The 20,527-nt window shown below is 40.1% G+C and overlaps 1 protein-coding gene across 5 annotated transcripts in view; it reads right to left on the reverse strand.

Moving 5' to 3' along the window:
* Nucleotides 1-20,527, reverse strand: part of NYAP2 (neuronal tyrosine-phosphorylated phosphoinositide-3-kinase adaptor 2) — a 135,895-nt gene that overhangs the window by 7,856 nt on the left and 107,512 nt on the right. For all 5 annotated transcript variants that reach the window (XM_027650570.1, XM_027650572.1, XM_027650571.1 and 2 more), the window contains one exon: nucleotides 20,023-20,126. In XM_027650570.1, coding sequence (XP_027506371.1) covers nucleotides 20,023-20,126 — 104 coding nt within the window. The remainder of the gene's footprint in view (nucleotides 1-20,022; nucleotides 20,127-20,527) is intronic.

A 20,527-nucleotide genomic window follows, 5' to 3' on the forward strand; every position in this document is an offset into this window, starting at 1 on the left:
CCAGAAGTTTGGACATTCATCATAGAAGGGTTGGAAGTAGGCTCAAATCCTCGATGCTAAGCAGGCAGTAAAAGCTACGTGATAACCTGATGTGTAGGAAGAACATAGGAACATAGAGTGGTTGGATAAATTCACTCACCTGAACATGACTGAGTGCAAGACTAAATGAGGATGTCTGACAAGTTCCTGGTTACCACAGTAGACCTTTGATTAGTCATTGGTCTCCAGTTCTCCTTCAAAAATCTTCTTAAAAGCAAATACTTATGCCAAACTTGAACATCGATGACAAAAAGTAAGAAATGTCCTCCACTATACAAAACTGAATTCTTCTATTCTGTGTTAATCACCTGCTTTGTTGAAGGCTTTAGGAGAAACCAGTCTGTGTTGCCACCTTGCTTTTACTATTTGTCTTCAGTTTTCTAATACTTTTATTTGAAAACATTGAAAATAAATTTTATTAGGATCTGTTATGTACTCTTGGGTTCTATGTTGGCAGTGCCGTGAAACAAGAAGTAATATTATAAACCCATCTTCAACTAAGAAAAAACAACATCTTTACAGATCCTCAAAAAATGTAAAATCTTTTGCCTAAGAAAATCTTTCAAAGTATAAAAAGATCACTTATGGTGAGTGTTTTAATGCTTTATGAAGGTCAGAGAAAAAAAACAGACAAAGTAGTTCCCTTCTCTGCAAAGTGAAAACAATATATTTTTGTGTGTAGGTGACTCCATTAGCAGTGGGCCTGATTTCACATCTCATACGACTGAAATTTTGTATTATTCCAGAAAAATAATTAGCAGTCCTGATGTTTTACAAATGCATGTATTGCTTAAATTAGATTGCACTGAGCTAGACCACAAAACTGTCTTGGAGCAGAGGTTTCATGGGCAGAACATGTCCAGTTCATTTGCTCTTAGAGGCCAAGACTTGAAGCCAGAGGTCAGTACATGCTGTAGCTCTCTGCCACATCAAAATTTACCGAGAAAAGTACATAATCCCAAGGAAAAATCAGAACAGGCTTTGGGGAACAGACAATGACTCATGCTGCCAGGAACTCCCCTGTGTCAGAGCAGAGTATTTCTGTTTTCTATTGCCCTGGCACGGCTCTGCCTTGGCCCTGGGCACTTCCACCACTGACCGCAAAATGATGCCGGCACAGCTCCAGCCCACGCTGTGCCATGGCAGCCTGCACCAGCAGACCCACAAAAGCGCTCAAAATATGGGTGCTTAAAGCAAGAAGGAGAAATGTAAATGAACATAGTTCTTAACTGAGCAGGATAGTTTGGTTTGGCAGGGAGAGTCATAGATGGAAAAAGACAGAAGAAAATATTATCCAATAATACAATTAAGCAGCCACTGATGGACACAACCTTTCCCACCAGTTAGCTGTGGTCACCAGGTGGAGGAAGCATCTTGTATCTTTTTGTGAGTGACTATTCACAATATAAGATCAGACTTTCTGGCCCTTCAGGAACTGGACTATCACTATAAGGAGCAGCAGGTAAAGTGCATTGGTACAGTGCACAAGCAGGTCTGGGTAAATTACTGAGTACGTGGATGCTACTGAAAAAAATACGGTGATACCTGTAAGTTACATATAAACCAAATAACCCCATGTAGCATAGCCTCTCCAAATGAAAAACATGAGGGCTGGGAAAAGAAAAATCTGTGAGCAGGACTGAAAATACAGAGTGAAACACCCTGAGCACCAGGCCTGGGACTCTCTTTCTTAGCTGTGATTTTACTTGCTTATGTGTGACATAAATAGCTACATAAATACGTGGATCGATAATGCTCTCTCTTAGTAAAAAGATGTTATGTGCTACATAAGTCTCACTCATATCCTCTTGTCTCAAACCAAGCCCTATGCAACTTTAGCCCAGCAAACCAGGCAGGCAGGAGACAAGAGAAGAGCAAGTGCTGGGAGCAATTCTGCTCCTCCAAAGTCCGGCCACCAGGGTGAAGTGCAGGGAGGATAAAGTCATGCTAATTCCCAGTGCTAAGAGGTGTTTCAGGAAACCTGTCATTGAAAGGTGCACTGCAATTTTTCACACAAGTGCCTGTGAAAACATGTGCTGCTAAAAATGCTATGTGGCAGAAGAAATATTTGAAATATTGTATGCAGGTCCAATACTACTCACTAAGTTAGAAAATGTTATCAATTTTCATTCATTTTGGGGAAAATGTTTTTATCATTTGAAGTGGCCACATGATATTTCATGCTCTGGGGCTTCTTTTGTGCTGTATGAACTTCTGATGACCTAAAAAAATATCTTCCACTATAGCCTACATGAGGACTTTAGACAACACCATATCCCCTTCAGCTGTTTCTCCTCATGACATCTCGGCTGTTAAGTTCTTGGCTTGCGTGGTTTTAATGCTGTTGGTTTGTTTGAGGTGAAATCGGAAGCTCTGGGCAATAAGGGAGCCCCATAATTCAGTTGTGCTTCTATAATTTTTTCCTAGGATGCAGGTTACCACTTACAGTGCTCAAATTCCAGAGGTTATGGGGCTGAGTGAGATGCTGGCCCTCATGAGCATCTCCCCCTCCTGTTGGGTGGGCAGAAGGGCTGACTCTTGAAGAATGGGAAAAACTACATCACACATATGGGATCATGAGTGTCCCATACAAACACCCTTTTCTTTGTCACAACTGCATATCACAGATAAAATTAAAGCCCAACTGCTGATGTGAGGCAAAAACAAAGTGATCTTAAACTAACACAAAATACAATGAAATAAAAAAAAGCAGCAACATTTGGAGGAGATTATTAGAAATGTCTCCTGGATGTGTAAACAAAGCGGTCTCTAACAGTGCAATCTGTGTGCAGTGCTACACATCATTCAGCAGAGCCAAGCATGCTAGTTTGTTTTGGCAGGCTACAGCAAGAGAAGAAGAAAGGCTTTCTGAAAGCCACTTACCATCCTCGGGGAGGAAAAGGTACTCCCTCCCTCATGCCTGTTCTGAGACAGGAGTTTCCAAACTCTCTTTCCCACTGAAACTCTCGAAGGCACTTTCTGTGGTGCAGATGGTTCCCAGCCCCCTGGCTGGGTAAGGTATTTCCACTGGGAGGGTGTGAAATCCCACTCCTAGAAGGCAGTCGTGTGCCACGGGTGCAAGCGGAGGAGGGCTATGTTAAGTAGCAACAGTTCATGATCTGCTATCTGATACTCTGAGCTCCACGTGGAGGTCCTCTTAGCACATGTTCGCAAAAGGGGAGTTGTCCAAAGCAGGAAGGAGTTCAGCCAGAATCAGGTTTCAGAAAATCTGAGCAGCAAGATCCTCACCCAGTTGAAGCCAACAGGAATGTACCGGCTGACTTCATGGGTCCAAGAATTTGACTACAGTTTGTTCGAATGAACAGTAAAAATAACTTCAATAAAAATGATTTTAAAAGACTTCAGGAGAGGGTGCTTGGAAAATTACGTTGGACAAGTTTCTTTTGCTAACCGTGAGCTATAACCATTGCACTGCTGTTGAAGGTTGTTACTTCCAATGGCTGCAAAAGTCAGTAAGTCAGGGTAGAACTACAAGCTAAAGCTGCAGTCATTTCTCTCTCTGACAGAGTTATTCTGGAGTAATACTGACATGAAAGACAGTATAATTTGGCCCAAGATAGTTAGTTGTTCATATAGCTCGGTACTGCTAACCCATTCTCCTGTTACTGTCAAATTCAAAACAACAATTGATTATTAATACAAAGCTTATTAAAAGTAACACTATGTTCAGGAACACATGGGATGTACAAGGTGAGCTGTGAAAGCAGACACTCTCCATGCAAATGGGAGTGCATGGTAATGCTCCCTGGAGACAGTGGACAGTGTAACTGCAAATTCTTCCCTACAAGCACCTCAAGTGTTTTCTAGAAGGTTTCCTATGAAGCCAGCAACCAGATCAGAATGATCCTGTGCATTTAGGTACTTGCATCACAAGCACAAATGCACACACAAGGCGTTAAGCACTGCACAAACTGCCCTTTCTGATCTTTCACAAATTTTTCTTTTTAAGGGACACAAGTAAGATCTCTATTTTCCCTTATGGGAAAGCATCTCCCCAGAACACTAGTCTTAATTTTGACAAAATGGGTGGAAAGAGCACTCTGTAATCTTACCCTGTATGTTTAGCATTAAAAGAATTCACTGATACGTTTCTTTTCAACTTATGAAACAGCATACACAGCACATTTTAGGGCTATTGTAACTTTCAAATTGCTGTGTTTAATGGTTTGATTTACATTACTCTGAATTTCTAAACTTCAGGAAATATGTTTTATTTCAAATGGTGCTACTACAGAAAAAAATGAAAAGAGTCCCTGCAAAAACTATAAAACTAGAGTCCCTATAAGAACTACACTATCACTTAATATAATTACATGATACAGTATCATAAAAAACTCTGAACACCTTTTTTCAAACATAGAACTAAAAGATCTGACTATATTGTATTGCACTCTATGGCCTGGCTAATCCACCACTTAAAAATGACTGACAAGAATCTTTGGAACTCCAGGAATTCCCAAAGATTCAAGATTATGAGCAATTAATACTTATCCTAAAATTTAATTAGCAAATGACTAGTAAACCTTCAGCACCTCTGATTCCAGTTTCATGATTCATTGCTTCCAATTACTAAATGTCACAGCTACTTTATACACAACCAGCCTTGCGCATACTCCTGTGCCTTGAGTTTTCCAGTAACCCTTGGATTATTGCTGAGGCTACCAATAAAGCAAATTTGAAATGATAAATTCACTGCTCTGCTTTCCATTTTTATGCTGGCAATCAGTCTAGATATATATCTTCCTGACCTTGCATCACTATCTTATTTGGAAACATGTATTCTTTTCATCTAAGCCTTTTTTTTAAACACCAAAAAGCTGCCTGAAATGTACTGCTTTATCACTGTTAACACATTCTGGAAATGCTAGTACATTCAAAATAAGAGCCTGTAAAGTAACTGATATTGGAGATATTGTGTAAAATCATCTCATGCATCCCAATTATGCAGTCAATCATCGCAAAGTGCATTCCTATTGAGATCACTCATGAAAAATCAAAGCTTCATCTATGCCTTTGCTAAGCAATAAATGCAGAACTCGAGTAACCCACCATTATACATCCTGTCGTTCACTGTAAAATAGAAAGGAAAACTCAATATTGTGTTAGGTCAGCCACAGGAGGGACAAAGAATAGATACTTTGCTAGAGTTCAGTGATCCAGGGATCTCCTGTGTACCGCATTTCGCAGTGCAGCACCTTCAGGGCAACACTCTCATGTCCCGGATTTCCTTGGAAGGTTACTAACCCTGTCTCTCCAGCATTTCCTCTTGCTGGAGGTTGCTGGTTAAGGCATGTGTGCTTAAATGCTCCTGAACCAGACTTCAAACAGCAGGATGGTTTGAGCAGTGACCTCAATGACCACTGCAGCTGGCCCTGCCTATGGCTGAGTGACCATGTCCACAGTACAACTCACCTGTAATCAGGGTTTCTTACTTTCAATCATGACAACTTTGGAAAACTGCCAGATTCCAAATCTCATACAGAGATGAACAGCCCATCCCGTTTTGCATTAAGAGGTGGCATGGAGAAGTGAGAGCTGCTGGTGGGCAAGATTCTTTCCTCCTCTGGATCCAACCTCTGCAGATTGCAGAAGCTCTCATGTACAAGTGAGCTGAAGGCAGCAGGGTGCATTCTTTAGATACTGCTTCTACCAAGAAGGGCCAAAAAATTGAATGTGGAAGAGTGAAAATGAGTGGAAACAAGACCACGACTTTGTAAGAACTAAGAAATATGAGAAAGTGGACATTGTGGCCAATCTTAAAGTTACAAATATGTGACACCACAAATTCCATTAGTCTCCCTGTTACATTGGACCTCATTTTTTCCAAGCTAAAATACACAGATCAGCTTCAGCACTATTTCTACTGAAGTCAGTACTGGAATCCAAGATTTAACTAACTTTTATTCCTGGGACAGATGAAGAACTTCCAACACACCAGTTTACCAGCAAAGCTCCTAAGTCTGTATATTTCTCTAGCATTTTCAAAAAAATGGTCAAGAGACCAATTTTAAAATAAAAGAAATATAAAATTAGCAAAATAATATATGGAGGGAAAATACCTCAGCACTCCATGTTACTTTGAAGTTTCATTACTTAAAGTTGTTTTACAGATGAGAAATTTTGAAATATGCTCTTCCATTTCTCCTTTTTGGATGGTGAAATTGAGTCAATAATTTTCTTAGACTAAATGCCATTTCTCAAAAATTGTACTGATTGTATGGAGGGAAAAAAGTTCAGGAAAACATGACTAAAACTAACACTGAATGTACAGAGATGATCTTGTTCTTGTAGGGGGTTGCATCGTCCTTTTAAAAATGCATAAAAACATGATTAAAAGACAGAGATCTCCATTAATGATTAATTTCTAACTCCAGTTTGAAATTCAGTTAATTAACAGCTGCTAGAGTTAAAAACTGTACTGAGAGTTTTTAAAGAATCCAAGGATGTAAGAGCTTGCCTCAGTATAGATACCACATCTAATGTCACCTCACAACAAGATCATGCAATTTCATTTATATCAGGAATGGCTAAAAAATATAGTGCCCAAATCTAATATTGACATGATTTCCTGACACACAAAATAGCTGAGATACAGACAAGAGACTCAGATTGGCATCTGCATGCTTTAGAAAAGGGGATTCAATGGGTGCAGAGATTGACAAACTGTCAACCAGCAAAAAAATGCTGCTTTTCTCTGATTATATTTGTGTTTTAAATTTTAGTGCAGAAATCAAACAAGAGTCATGATCCCAACAATGTTAATTTTAAAAATGCCTATTACTGCTGTCTTTTCTCATTTTTATTCTTTTCTATTGTGAATTATACAACTGTGATTAGAACCCCCAGATAGCAAATGTGCTTTTCCAGACTGTAAAAAAAGAGATGGGCCAAGCGAATCCAAGAGTCCACTAATTGCCACTGATTTGCAAAGACTTAAGATCAGGCCACTGGCCCATAAACTCTGAGATCTATTAGTGGAATATGTCCTTTCTCCATCCTGTGTTTTGTTGAGGAAAAGCATTCCAGTTACAGCTTATGAATGAAATAGGAATTTGCTGTTGACCTGAGTGAAGTCAGAATTTAACCTTGTAACTTTAAATTAAAAAATGTAAAGAATTTTCTATTTTTCTATTATTCAATTTCAGTTGGGGTGAAGGCTCTTCCTAACAGTGTCTCTGTCATCCTACAAGTTTCTCAGTATTTCCTGTATAAAGATCTGTCTTAGATTTTTCTGAGTAGCTGCTGCCACTCTGCTGCAGTAACTAACTCCACACTGAGACTGACCCAGCTGAGCAATCTAGTACAATGATAAAATTAACTGTAAAGGGAGCAAATTTATAACTCCTAGATCTCACAGAGAAACACAGATGATGATCATTTAAGCTCCAATTCAATAAATAGCTTAAACACATGCTCAACTAGAAAATATGTATCAGTCGTCCCCTTGACTTACAAGATATTTTGCTATTTAAGATAAGCCAGTGCTTTGCTGCCTCACCACCAGATAACTGAGCCTACATACAGCTGTGTGGTGATTAATTTTACAAAGGGCTGATAAATGATTTTTAGCTGTTTTAACAAATGCCTAATCAATTGGCAATTATATGTTACTGTGGAGTGCAAAGCATAAGAGGTCTGACAAATAGTGTCTATAATGCTCCCATAAAATTGACTAATAAATTTGGGTGGTTTTATCCAGTCCTAAGGCTCACCTGCACCGGAGAAAACATTCTTTTCAGCCTCAGGCCCTTCTATATACAGTATTTAATCATGCAAGAAGTCATAGACATGAGTCACCCCTAGATTGACAGCAGGTCCCTCATGTGAATAGAGATGGGATTTGCAGCACAAAAGTCCATCTGGTTTAGGACATTTCTAAATCTTGGAGCACTTGAACAGCATAAGATGCAGAGAACCAAAACTACACAGAGTGGGCTGTTACCAAATATTTTTCAACTACAGAAAACTGTCCGGAGAAACACCAATATATTTGCAATTTTGAATCTGTTCAAACAATTTTTCTGAAAAACTAGAAAGCTTAAAGTTAGTAAAAATAATAATCTTTTAAAGTTCTCATTTAAAATACACGATGTTTTTATTTTCATTGTTTAACAAGACAAAATGAGAATAAAAGTAGGTTATCAAAAGTGGGTGCTGGCATTCATACCTTTTTATAATTGTCATACACATAATGTATATGAATAGCCACACATTTCTAGTGAAAGTCTATGAACAAACACACATACATATACAGAGATATAGAAACGTACTATACATACATACATGAGTGAATATACATATTTATGTGCATACAGTATACAGACAAGATACTATACAGGTACAGTAAGTGCAATATACTGTATAAGGCTATACAAACATCGAGAGAGTCTGGTGAGGTGGTGACAACCATGAGGACACAGCTTGGATGGTTTGTGACTGAATGCAGACGGTGGGGACGACCTCGCCCTTCCTTGTCGTGTTTTATGCATCAGGCACACACAGTTCAAACAGAAACATGGAACAATACATTCAGTTCATATACCAAAAAAGGAGGACAAGTGGGAGTGCGTGGAGGCAACTGAAATGCGTATGAGCAGACAAAAAGGTTGTTCTACCTAGGATACAGAATGTTTGGTTCATTTACAGAGAATGCCTATATATAAACCCATGCTTTCATGAATTCATGCCATTTTTATTTCTATCTTTTCCTTTAAGAATATTATAAAATTCTTGCCCTGAGTTAAACATAAATGCACACAGAAAAGGGGAGGGGGAAAAAGGAAATTGCATGCTTCTGGGTTTTTTTAAATAATTTTTTTAACCAAGGCACAATGTCTTCAATAGTGGTTGCAAGACCATTTGAAATAAACTTAGCAATTGCTATTGTTCTGGTACTGTGACTAAACTAATTGTTTGCACACAAAAGTCTCAGAACAAGTTTTGAAGTGAATTTACAAGTTCTAAGAGAGAATAAGCAAATTTATGAGAAACGCCTTAAAGAGAGATTCCCTGAAGAGAAAGGAATGCTACTGAATCAAATTCCTTTATAGGCAACTTATTCATGTTTGGACTGAAATTATTCCACATAAATGGTATTATATATTTGTTTAGTATTACTGCAACTTGTTACCTATTATTAGTAGAACCATATACAATGCTGTTAGATCCACTAAAAATGAGATTAAGAAGTTCCAAATAATTTCTAGTTTCTTCTAGTAGGCAGGACAGTGATCTCACTGATTCACTGAGCCAAAAGAGTCACAGCTCAGGCACACTTGGTCAATAATTATAGAAGATTTTCAAGGCATGTATCTCTCCATCTCATTGACCTGCATAAGTATTTTATTGGAAATATTAGTTTCTATATATGCCACTCTACATGCCTGTACTCAAGTCTGACTCTCAAAAGAAAGGTCCAAGTGCAGAGGCCATGCTTGACTGTTGCCCCATATTTGAGCCCTGAGGCTGCAGAAGCACACAGTTCTCACCAACCTCTGGGGGCTCTGGAGGGTATATCACCTTCCAGGGAATAACCACCTGCATTGTGCTGCATTGGCTGCAGCACCTTTCCCCATAAATCTCTCTGTTGTTCAAAGTGCTGAAACACACCATCTCAACCCTACCAAAAACAGAAGCATCATAACAACCCCCTGAAACCACAGACCATGCAGGTGAGATCTTCTTATGCCTGTCCTGTGTCTTTTAAAGAAACTGTAACTCCCAATCTGAGAAACAACTTGGTAAAGACGGTAGTGAAAGCAGGAAGTGAAAAACCTCACAAGTACTGTATTTCACTCTTTGTCAGAATATTGTTATATTTGAAAGGTTTCAACAGCTTCTGTGAGGGATCTCACCTCTTTCTTTACTCTGCTGGTAAGCTTACAAAGTTCATGCAAGAATACGAAGAGATCAGAGTAAAGGAATGGAATACTCTTCCTACCCCTCTCTTCAATTACAGCCGAAATAGTGGCAGCCACGCTGGCACTCGAGAGTGAGGAAAGGCATGAAGACAGACTCTGGGTCTGGTGCTCAGAGACCAGTCACTCCATTTCCATGCCTGACACCCTCTTGCTGTGGCATTCTGTTTTCTACAGCTGACCTGCTTTCACCCACTACTGCTTCTCTCCAACACATCTATTTTGTGCCTAAAGACCATGCTACTGAGCTGTACAGAGAAGGAGAGAGCCACCAAAGCCAGGCTTGGGCCTTGAGACCAGCCACAACAGCAGCATATGCTCGGATCCACCTCTGCCTGGCATTCCCCGCACTGGGAACCAGAGGCTGCTTCGGTGATGCGAGGCCACTGGGCAGGCACTTTGAAATCAGAGTCCTGGCAAAGCAGGACCCAGCAATGCACTGACCTGCTTCTGCTGCACAACCAACCCAGCTGAATGGGAAGAAAAGATGCTGGGACCAACAGGAGACTTGTCTGCCAGCAGAAGACAGCTTTGACACATTTGCTTCTCAAGCCAATCAGTCAAGAGTGCCTTGGAGGTGAGGGATGATAGATGTGGCAATTCCATCCACTTCAAGGTTTGCATTTTCTTTTCATTCTTTCTTTCTTTTTTTTTTTTTTTTAATAAGCATTCTTTATTTGCAGTTTGCATATTCAGAAACGATTTGCACTGCTTTGGACCCGTGCACTTATTATGTAAGACCAGATTCAAGCTGAAACTCAACACAATGCAATGTGGAGCCTTCCCCAAAGCATTAACATTCTTCTTGTTACTCTCATCCAAAATGTTGACAGCATATTTAGCTGGACTGACGACAGCAGAATTTTGCTTTTGTGTGCAAGAGATTTGTCTTTGCAGGAAAAAACCCCAGAACTGTGTAAAGTAATCCAACTGCTCCCTCTCGTGGGCATGGGGCTTTGCTGCACTTTAGAAAGGCACAAAAGCGTATTCGGAAGTCCAGACTCTCACAGGTTCTTAGCAGTGCAAGTTCCCCAGACAACTGTGTGATGCTGTAGGACACAGCTCATGCCTCATGCCCTGGAACTTCTTTCGAGGTCGTGGCAGTCAGCGTGTTTCATCCCTGACGCTTATGAACATGCAGCCTGAACAAGAAAGTAAAATCCTACAGCCCTGAGTGATTCAGGTTTTCAAATACCCTCAGGCCACACACTGGTCAAATCCAGACATCATCTCAAGGTAAAAGCTGACCCCTGTCCCATCAGTGTAGTGCCTGTGCCAGGGGCTTCTCTCTGTACCCCATTGTGGGTTCTTCCATGGCTGTCCATCCTCCCAGGTAGGACCCAGAGGATTTCCCTCCTCCCAGCTATTTGCAAAACTTACATCCACAAGAATCAGTCTATGCCCACATTCCTTTTTCTTCACCTACACAGACACCAAAGACTTCTCCACTGGAGGAGCAGGACTTCTCCATGAGAGGGCCATTTGAGAGAGAGACGTCATTTGGAAAGTGTCCCATAAAATGTACCTTGTTTTCTGCTTTTAGACATTCAAAAGCATTTCATTGTATCGGTGACATATAAAACTATGTAAAATCACTGTCACAGATACAGTAGATTGCACTTCAAACAGTTTTTGCACTTTCTAATTTCACAAAAACCAAACCTTAAACAATTCCTGACCCTCACACCAGTCTACTCACACCTGCAACTGCCTTCTCATCTATTACACTGACCTTGCAAATCCTTGGGGTAAGAACAGTCTTTGTTCTACACATATTGTCTACCAACATAGGGACCTTATTTATGACTGTGACTTTTAGACAACACTGCAATCATTATTGTGGTAGATCCTGGTGTCCAACATTAAGAAAGTTTTGGATCCAGTGACTATCCCAAGCCTTATTAAATGGGATGGTTAAACATAAGGAGCAATTAAGTCCCATTAAGCGAATAGTTTCTCTGGCAAAAATAGAAGCTTCCATCTAAAGTAATAAATAGTGTATAGAAAGTCCAAACCAAAACCCCATAGGGCTCTGATTACAGAGTGAGTGGTATGGGACTCTTCCCACACAGTGGACATATATTTTGAATAAAGAAAAAGATCAAGTATCAAAAAGGAACAACCATAACCTTGGCTCCAGGAGCACAGAAACAGACGTCTCAGAGGCATTGCACTGGCTTGTAGGGGAACACTTGGCATTTACACATAGGGAGAAGAAAACGATTGCCACTGTTCCATGAATTGTTTCATATGTTTTGCTATTCTATGTCCAAAACACACAATAGACTTTCAGAACTTTGGAAAATTAGAGGAGAAAAGAGGGACAGTCACATCAAAGTGGTAATTAGCACAGTAGTTAGATACACCCTTTGAATGCAAATGTGGGACGGTCTTCCCCCTGAGATCTTTAACCAGCAGCCCAAGGGGATCTTTTTTCCCTTTGGTGAAGAGACCAAGCATGTTAGAAGCTGGATCTTTCATTGCAAATCCTTGTGCATTACAAGAGCTACAATAGCAGAATCACCAGAGTTTGATGTTAGTTCCAGTTTGAGATTCATCAAGGAGTGCATCTAGCAAAGGTTTACAGTCCTGAGCACTGACGTGGGTTCATGCTATGTAACACATACAAGTTCTCTTACTAGAACACTTTTATTTTTTGTGTTACCATTTCCCTAGCATTCAAACTTGATGAAGGAGCACTTCAGTCCACAGAGTTCTCCATCTACGTGCAATGACTGTATTTCTTATGTATAACGAAAGTTAAAAAAAAGACTACTGTGATCAGATATGAAACAGTGAATCCTAATTTATAGGTGCTCATTTCTCAGCAGCAGAATTCATTAACTGCAGCAATCAGGAACCCAGCTCTGCTACAGTGCCTGACAACTGCAGGGTGTTTGCTGACTCTTTGAACTCTTGTACACTACTGCTGGGGAAAATGGCAACTTTAAGCTGAGAACAATAGAAGAGCACAGATGCTTTGTTTATGCTCACAGAGTATTTGCTTTCAGATGCACATTTGCCAACTAAAGCATGATAATGTCAATTCATTGGAAAAGTACCTTATCTAGGTGCCTTCAAAAATAATTACAGCCATAATGGTAACAATTTACCCTCCTTGCATTCATTAATTACAGGGTGACCACAATGCTTACAAGGCATACAAAGAATACAATATGCTTTATATACACAACTAAGGCTAGAGACATTACGAGCCTTGCTTGTGATATTTAGTTGACCCAATTTAGAGTTATTAATTAACTTAGACATGAGACAAATACGTAGCTGTGTTGCTGAAGAATGCTCAGTACTTGTCAAAATTCAATTTTAAATTATTCCTCTAAAGTTTGTATATTTCTTACAATGACCTTAAACTGCACTTAAACTACAAGGTATTGCTCTACTGAGCATGTGGAAAGCAGCCAAATATGTACCTCAGCTTTTTCTTTGTTGTATTTCCCTTCCATCATGATTTTGTTTTAAAATGGAACAATTAGAATAGGTGTTTGGGATTTTTCAGATGGAGTACAAAATTAAATAATAGTTGCCCTGAAGGCCTCACATCAGTTTTAATGCTAGAATTTTTTTTTCATTGTGTGCCTTCTGATTGCATTTTGGTTGGCACTGAAATCCTGAGTCTTAAACAAAATGTTATCTAAGCTGTTGTGTGGAAGAATGGGGACTTAATAAAGGAGTCTGGAGCAAGTCTCCTCCTTCTCCCTTCCTCCCTGCCTTCCCAGCCCAGGGCAGTGTGCCACTGCCCTCCTTGCAGGTACAGGATCTGGGATGTGGGATGCCCTGGTGGAATGGAGTGGGCTGCACTGGGCAGGGTGGGCTGGTGGACTGGGCCTGGCCCCCTCTCAGCCCAGGGCTGAGCCTGCCTGTCCATAGTGGGATGGGGTCAAAGCTCCGGTAGCACCCAGCTTCTCTTCCCTGGCTCTAGGATAAACAAAACTTTCCCTAATCCTTTTGCATCAGCCAAATTGTTCATTTTGAACAGCTACTAAAGTGCATTTTTGCCCAGGCCCCCTCCAGCATGGACCCAAACAATACTGGGGGGCTTCCCTCCTGTCCTTGCTCACACACCTCGACATGCATGACACCTGTCCCAGGCCAGTGGGACACAGTTCCGTCAGTGAGGTCAAACACCAGTACCACACACCAGCCTCTCCCAGCACCACTGCCAAGGCTACTCCCCTGGGCAGGAGGGAAGGTGCCAAAAGTGTGTCGTTTCAAAGAGTACCTTTCAGCAGGATCCAGCCACAACCATACTGTTTCTCCCAGTGCCCACGGATGGAGTGTGAAAACCTATAAATGCCTACAAACCAGCAATGGAAATCATAGTGACTGTTATCTGTCCAGGAGCCTCTAACACACACAGGGCAGGAATGATCCCAACAAGCTTTCCAGGTTAATTCATTGAATTACCAGGTTGTCCAAGGGAACAGACAAGCAGCTCTAAAGGCACCTCTCTTCATACCATCAATGGGGAAGCTGTATTATACCCCTGATTTGGAATACTCAAGAGGTAGGTAGGTCATATGGGGAAAGAAAAGTACTATCTCAACTTGCTGAAGGCTCAGGTAGATACCACAGAAGTAATGAACTGAGCTGCACTTTTTTTTTTTTTTTCAAATAAGCCACAAAAAAATTCAGTGTTGATGCTGATATATTTTCTAGCTTTTTCTTCATTCCTTCAATGCACGTTGAAACTCCATAAGTCATAACTGTCCATGTATCTTCATTCCCTCTCCTGAGTTATTCCTTCTAATCTCAGCATGGCTTCTGGGTTTTACTTTGATCATCACTGCGAAGTTTAAATCTTCTTTTCTTGCTTAAATTGGAGCTAGATATCACTGCCCGGTTTTCCCCACAAGAAGACACCAGACTTTAAGAGGCATACACATCCTCAGAATTAAGATAGCATACCTTAGAAAAGCACAGTGCTGTCTGGCCACTGAAAGGCAAATAATAGGCAGCACGAAGAGAGGCTGCCCATTTGCAGATAAGGTACACAGATTTGTAGAAATCTGTTTGAAAATAGGCTCCGTTTTGCAGACAAGCTTAAATACCAAACTCTAGCTATCAGCAGTTTTGTTTTCAAAGACTGTGTTTTCCTTCAGGCCATGGATCTTTGTTATAAACATGCACTACTGTGCTGCTATGCAGCTTAGTACAGGGGATTTTCCAATCACTGTCTACATCTTAATGAAAATGAACCTCACTTTCTGCAAATTCATTTGCAGAAAAAAATCCGTATAGTTATATCATCTCTTTTTTCTTAAAATGGAAATCAGTGGGTTTTTTGCTGTCCTGAAGACTGTTTTAGAGAAGCATGGCAATGACCTAGAGATGATTTTATGTACATTAGAACTCTGGATGTGAGATGCTCTGCTCTCCAGCAGAGGGACTTCCACAGCCCAGCTTGCTTGCAACATTTTCTTCTTTTGTGACAGACATGCTCAGTGCACATGAATCCTGTGTGCGACAGGAATGTCTGAGCCCATCGACAGAATGTAATCCTTTGTTACCCTGAGGTGATGTTGTGAAGAATGATAGGATGCCAAGGAAACCATATCACAGTGATGCCTGTGACTCCAAATCCTACTTGCTTTATGCAAATGAACAGTTTTGTTCACTGTGGGGGTCCCCTGACAGGACTGAGCATATACCACTACAGGGGCAAACACCTGACCATACCTGGTACAGAAGCCTCAGGCACCAACACAGAGGCTCCAGCAATATGGGTGAGCAGCTATTTATTGGGGCATCTGTGGGCCATGATGTTTACTGTACTTTATAAACCTCACATGTGGTTAAATTCTACTGTTCTCTATCCACTTAGATGGCTACAAAAGACGTTTACTTGACTAAAAAAGACTGTTTTCATTCCCATATAAAGGCCAAACACAAATGGACTTTTACTAACTCTAATGTTAGTCAGACATTTCTTATCTCTAAGATATAACTTGCTGTACTTTCTAGAGTATTTTTCCATTCCCTGTAAGCTTTCCGTGAACACCAGAGAATCTTTATAGAATGACAGAATCACTTAGGTTATAAAATGCCTTAAGATAATGAAGTCCAACCATTAACACAGCACTGCCAAGTCCACCACTAAACCATGTCCCCTGCCACATCTATATATCTGTTAAATACCTCCAGGGATGGTAGGATGGACTCAACCACTTCTCTGGGTAGCCTGTTCCATTGCTTGACAACTCTTTCTGTGAAGAAATTTTTCCTAATATAAACACATTGTATCCTAATATGTGCATCTAAGTGGTGTGGCAGTTCACTGACCATTTCCCCTTGGATTATAGGGGCTTTATTCTGCTCCCTGTCCCTGCCTTCCAGCTCAGGGGGCTGGTACCCAGAAAACAGATGGTCTTAATACTGAACACTGAGGCAAAGAAAGTATTAAGTACCTCAGCCTTTTCATCATCCTTTGTCACTATGATTCCTTCCACAGCCAATAAAGGATGGAGATTCTTCTTAGCCTTCCTTTTGTTTCCAATGTATTTACAGAAACATTTTTTACTGTCTTTTATGGCAGTCAACAGATTAAGTTTTAGTTGGGCCTTGGCCCTTCTGATTTTTTTCCCTGCATAACCTCATGACACCCTTCTCCTCCTGAGTTGCCTGTCTCTTCTTTCAAACTTCATAAACTCTCCTATTTTCCTGAATTCCAGCTAAAACTCTGTTCAGATAGGCAGGTCATCTTCCCCACTGGTTCATTGTTTGGCGCATGAGCATGACCTGCTCCTGCACCTTTAACATTTTCTTCCTTCTTTCCTTTCTTTACAAGGCAATAGGTGATATCTAGAATGCTTCTCTGCTATTTAAACTCCTCTCTTTAGGATATTTATATTAAGAATATTAGGAAATACGGCTATATGCTACTTTTGTAGCTCAAAAGTGTTTCATGCTTCTGCCATACTACACTTCCAAGCTCCCCACCTGACTTCCTCTGCTACTTCCTTAATTTCTTAAACTTTGTCCTTTCAAAATCAATAAATTCAGTTCCAAGATAAACTTATGCTTGTCTTTCAGTTTAAATTGAGACAATTCAGGATTTCATCCAAGGCTGCTTCCTGCAATCAGTTCTTTCCAAATGCTCTCCCCATTTCCCAGAACTAAGGACAGAATGGCAGGCTCTCTATCTGGCTCAGCATGCTGGTAACTGTTCTCTGATACTACCTTCAGAATTTTTAAAGTATTGTCCATCAGAGACCAGCTACATAATTCTTCTCTGATCATAAGCCCTTTCTTTTTATTTATAAGTGATCCCTCTAATGCTTACCATCAATACACCATAAATAAGTTCTGTGAATACTCACTGGTTACTCCTCACAATTCCTACATCAATAAGCAAACAAGAAATAAGAAAATAAGGCATAGGGGATTTAATGTCAATACTTACATAGTTAGCCAATATTTGATTGGAATATTATATAGGTTTCCTTAGATCAAATCTATTTTTAGTTACTAAACATCCTCACCACTTTGAATTATTGTTTTAAAAACAATAGGCTTTGAGAACTCAGTTCCAGAATGTTTTCCCCAAATTAAACATTCTGAAAACCATCAGCTTGGTATCCATGAAGATTTGAGAAAACCAATTCACAGCCATCTGCCCTTCCCAGATCTTGAATCCCTGTATGAATGTCAGCTGCATCCATCTGATCGACAAAGAGGTGGATAACACAATACATCCTTTTAATCTTTTGGAAAGTCTAACTGCTACAATGTGGTTAAGGAAACCAGTATCAATACAATCAATAGCCACAGCACACGAAAATAGATACCCTGTATGCCACAATCTGTCAGATTGAGGATGGGCTAACAACCCAGCCATTTGAAACACATTTCACCCCTCACAGATTATTTGCTCGTTTGGATGGAATAGGTGTTGAAAGAGGACAATCAAAGTAATGTTTTTATATGCCGGAGGTAATCGGACTTCTGCCATTCCACTGAAATCAAGGTTAAATCAACACCTTTAAAAATGATGTTATCATAACAAATGGCAACATAATAGATGGACTGTAAGATATTGTCAACTTGAAGGGAAGACTTAAGGAGGGAAAGCTTGCACTAGTTTTTCTTGTTTTTCGTGAAGTCATGACCATACCATACATTATTCAATTAACAAGATCACCCTCCTACAGTCACTTGAAAATTCTTCTTATCATCTTTGTTCCTTTCTTCTGTATGAATTGAGGTGGATTTTCCCTCCACAGCTTCAGTGAACTCTGGCCGCAGCTTCTAAGAGGCTCATTATCTCTTCTATCACATCAGCTTCTGCTTTCAAGGCTTATTGTTTAGTTCTTAGTATAAATGAGAGACTGAAATCCCTTCAAAACACCCAAGGTGCCTTTCCCACTGAGTAAACAGCAAAGCATCATCTCCGCTGTAAGACCCATTTAATCAAAAATATATACTACATGAACACTGGGACACTGAAAACCTTTGGAAGTGCAATTACCCTAATTTCTTCCTTAGATGAAGGAACACTTGACGTGTTATTTAAATGGGCCGTCACTTTGAATATCCATTATGGATTTGATTTGCTTATGTACAACATGCTTTAGAAATGTGCATGGTTCTGTCAGGCTTCGTGTCCGGCAGTGCTCAGAAGTAATACAATAGCATCAGTTCATACAGGTTACAGAATGGTAACCTCTATGGACTAGGCTGGCTAAATATTACCTTCCTAACAAGTAGCTGGCTGTCTGGAGTGAGTAAATCAACCTTACTCTTATGGTCTTTACTTTGGATAAGTTGCTTATAGAAGCAACTCGCCCAGCTACAAATAATGCAAATATGTGATTATTGCAAAGCAGTCCTCAGGGAGTTTTCCACTCAAACCTCACAGACGTTCAGTAGTATTTTGGGGACTAATTCCCTGAAAACTCGCCATCTAAATAAGAGTGCCTGTGTGTGTGCATATACATATATGCATGTGCACATAAATACATATATGTTCATGTGTCCTTGTGCACACATACACCCCCCCACGTATGCAGTGATGTGAGGGCCTGCACATACGAGTGACGTGATACCAGAGTGCTTTGACAGAAGGCATTCACATTACGTTTAAGCGAAACCTCTTCTCTCAGTTGCTACTCTCAGTTAGTTCTGTCAAACCAATAATACAGGTCTGTGCAACAAAATGTTACAATATCAGTATTAGCATATAAAATAAAGGTAAGTATAGGTTTCCCATGTCTTTATTTCTTTTCCATTTTCTCTCTATTGGAGAAACTTGCCAAACTCAAACACTTCCATTTCTTTCTGTGTGATAGTTTTGTTTCTGATGAGGAAAAAAAAAAGTATCTCTGTTTAAGATAAAAGGAGATGTTGCCCCTTTGATTAGTTTTTCTGATTCCTAATAATATACAATAAGTATAACTACAGTGGACTATTTAATAGTCCTGTAAGCATTACATGGTCTATAGCTGAAGAGAGGCTAGCTGCCTTAACTAAACAAAATCACTTGCTGTAAGAGCAGTTTTCAGGACAGTGATAAATCACAGTGTAATACAATCATGCATTAAGCTCCAACCAAATGTGAGACTGGCACAAATATTAAAGGATAACTGAGCAGAAGTCAAGTATGTACAAGTCATTGACAAACATTGGTGTAAGTGCTCTAGACAAGACATTTAAAAGAAATTTACATAAAAACATAAATTAAATTTATCAAAGTTTGATAAATTTCAAGACAGTAAAAAAGTACAGAAAACATGAAAAAATAAAAAGCCCAGACAGTTCATACAGTACAGTTTTACTACATTTATATTACAGAATGAAGACAGAAAAAGATATAAGGAATTAAGAGCAAAGAAAATTCTGCTGGCTGTGGCCAGTGGAATTTCATTGCCAATGGGAGATGCGCACACACAGATGCACGCACAAGCACAGAAAATAAAGACAAAAACCCAAAAAAATCATTTACTGTAACAAATGACAGACACAGAGGTGAGAAACATTTGGCATGTTGCAGCACATGGAGTCATTCACGATTGGCTAACGATGGTACCTGGCTCGGCTGAAGGTCACTGGGTTGCCTGAGTGGTGTCACGGAGGGAGGAGGCACACCTGATGTGGATGCAGACCGACCTAATCTGCAGCTTGCTTTAGACTCTGGAAAGGAAGAGAGTAGAAACACCAGTGAACAGGAGGTGGGTTACTGCTGCTGTAAGCTGAAACACGCCAGATCCAGGATTCCCTTGAAATGAAGAATCCAGGCTTGGTTACTAGTTAAAATCTCAGGCATTTGACTGAATCATGAACAGAAGTTGAGATCAGAAGAAGAGGGATTAAGACAGAACCCATTCCACGTCCTGGCCTCTCTGCTCTAGCATCTCTGAAGCTGAAGTATAGAGCATAAACCAGCAGACAGACAGGAAGAACATAAAAGAAGCATTCTTGTTGCCTCACCCCCAGTAGCTTTTCCACCCCTCTTATAATACAGCAGTGATTAAGGGAGTTACAGCGGCTTCTGGTTTCATCTGTCCCTCTCAGAGCTGAGGGACATGGTAGCC

This window comes from Corapipo altera, unplaced genomic scaffold (assembly GCF_003945725.1).
Source record: "Corapipo altera isolate COAL_440 unplaced genomic scaffold, ASM394572v1 54, whole genome shotgun sequence".
NCBI lineage: Eukaryota > Metazoa > Chordata > Aves > Passeriformes > Pipridae > Corapipo > Corapipo altera.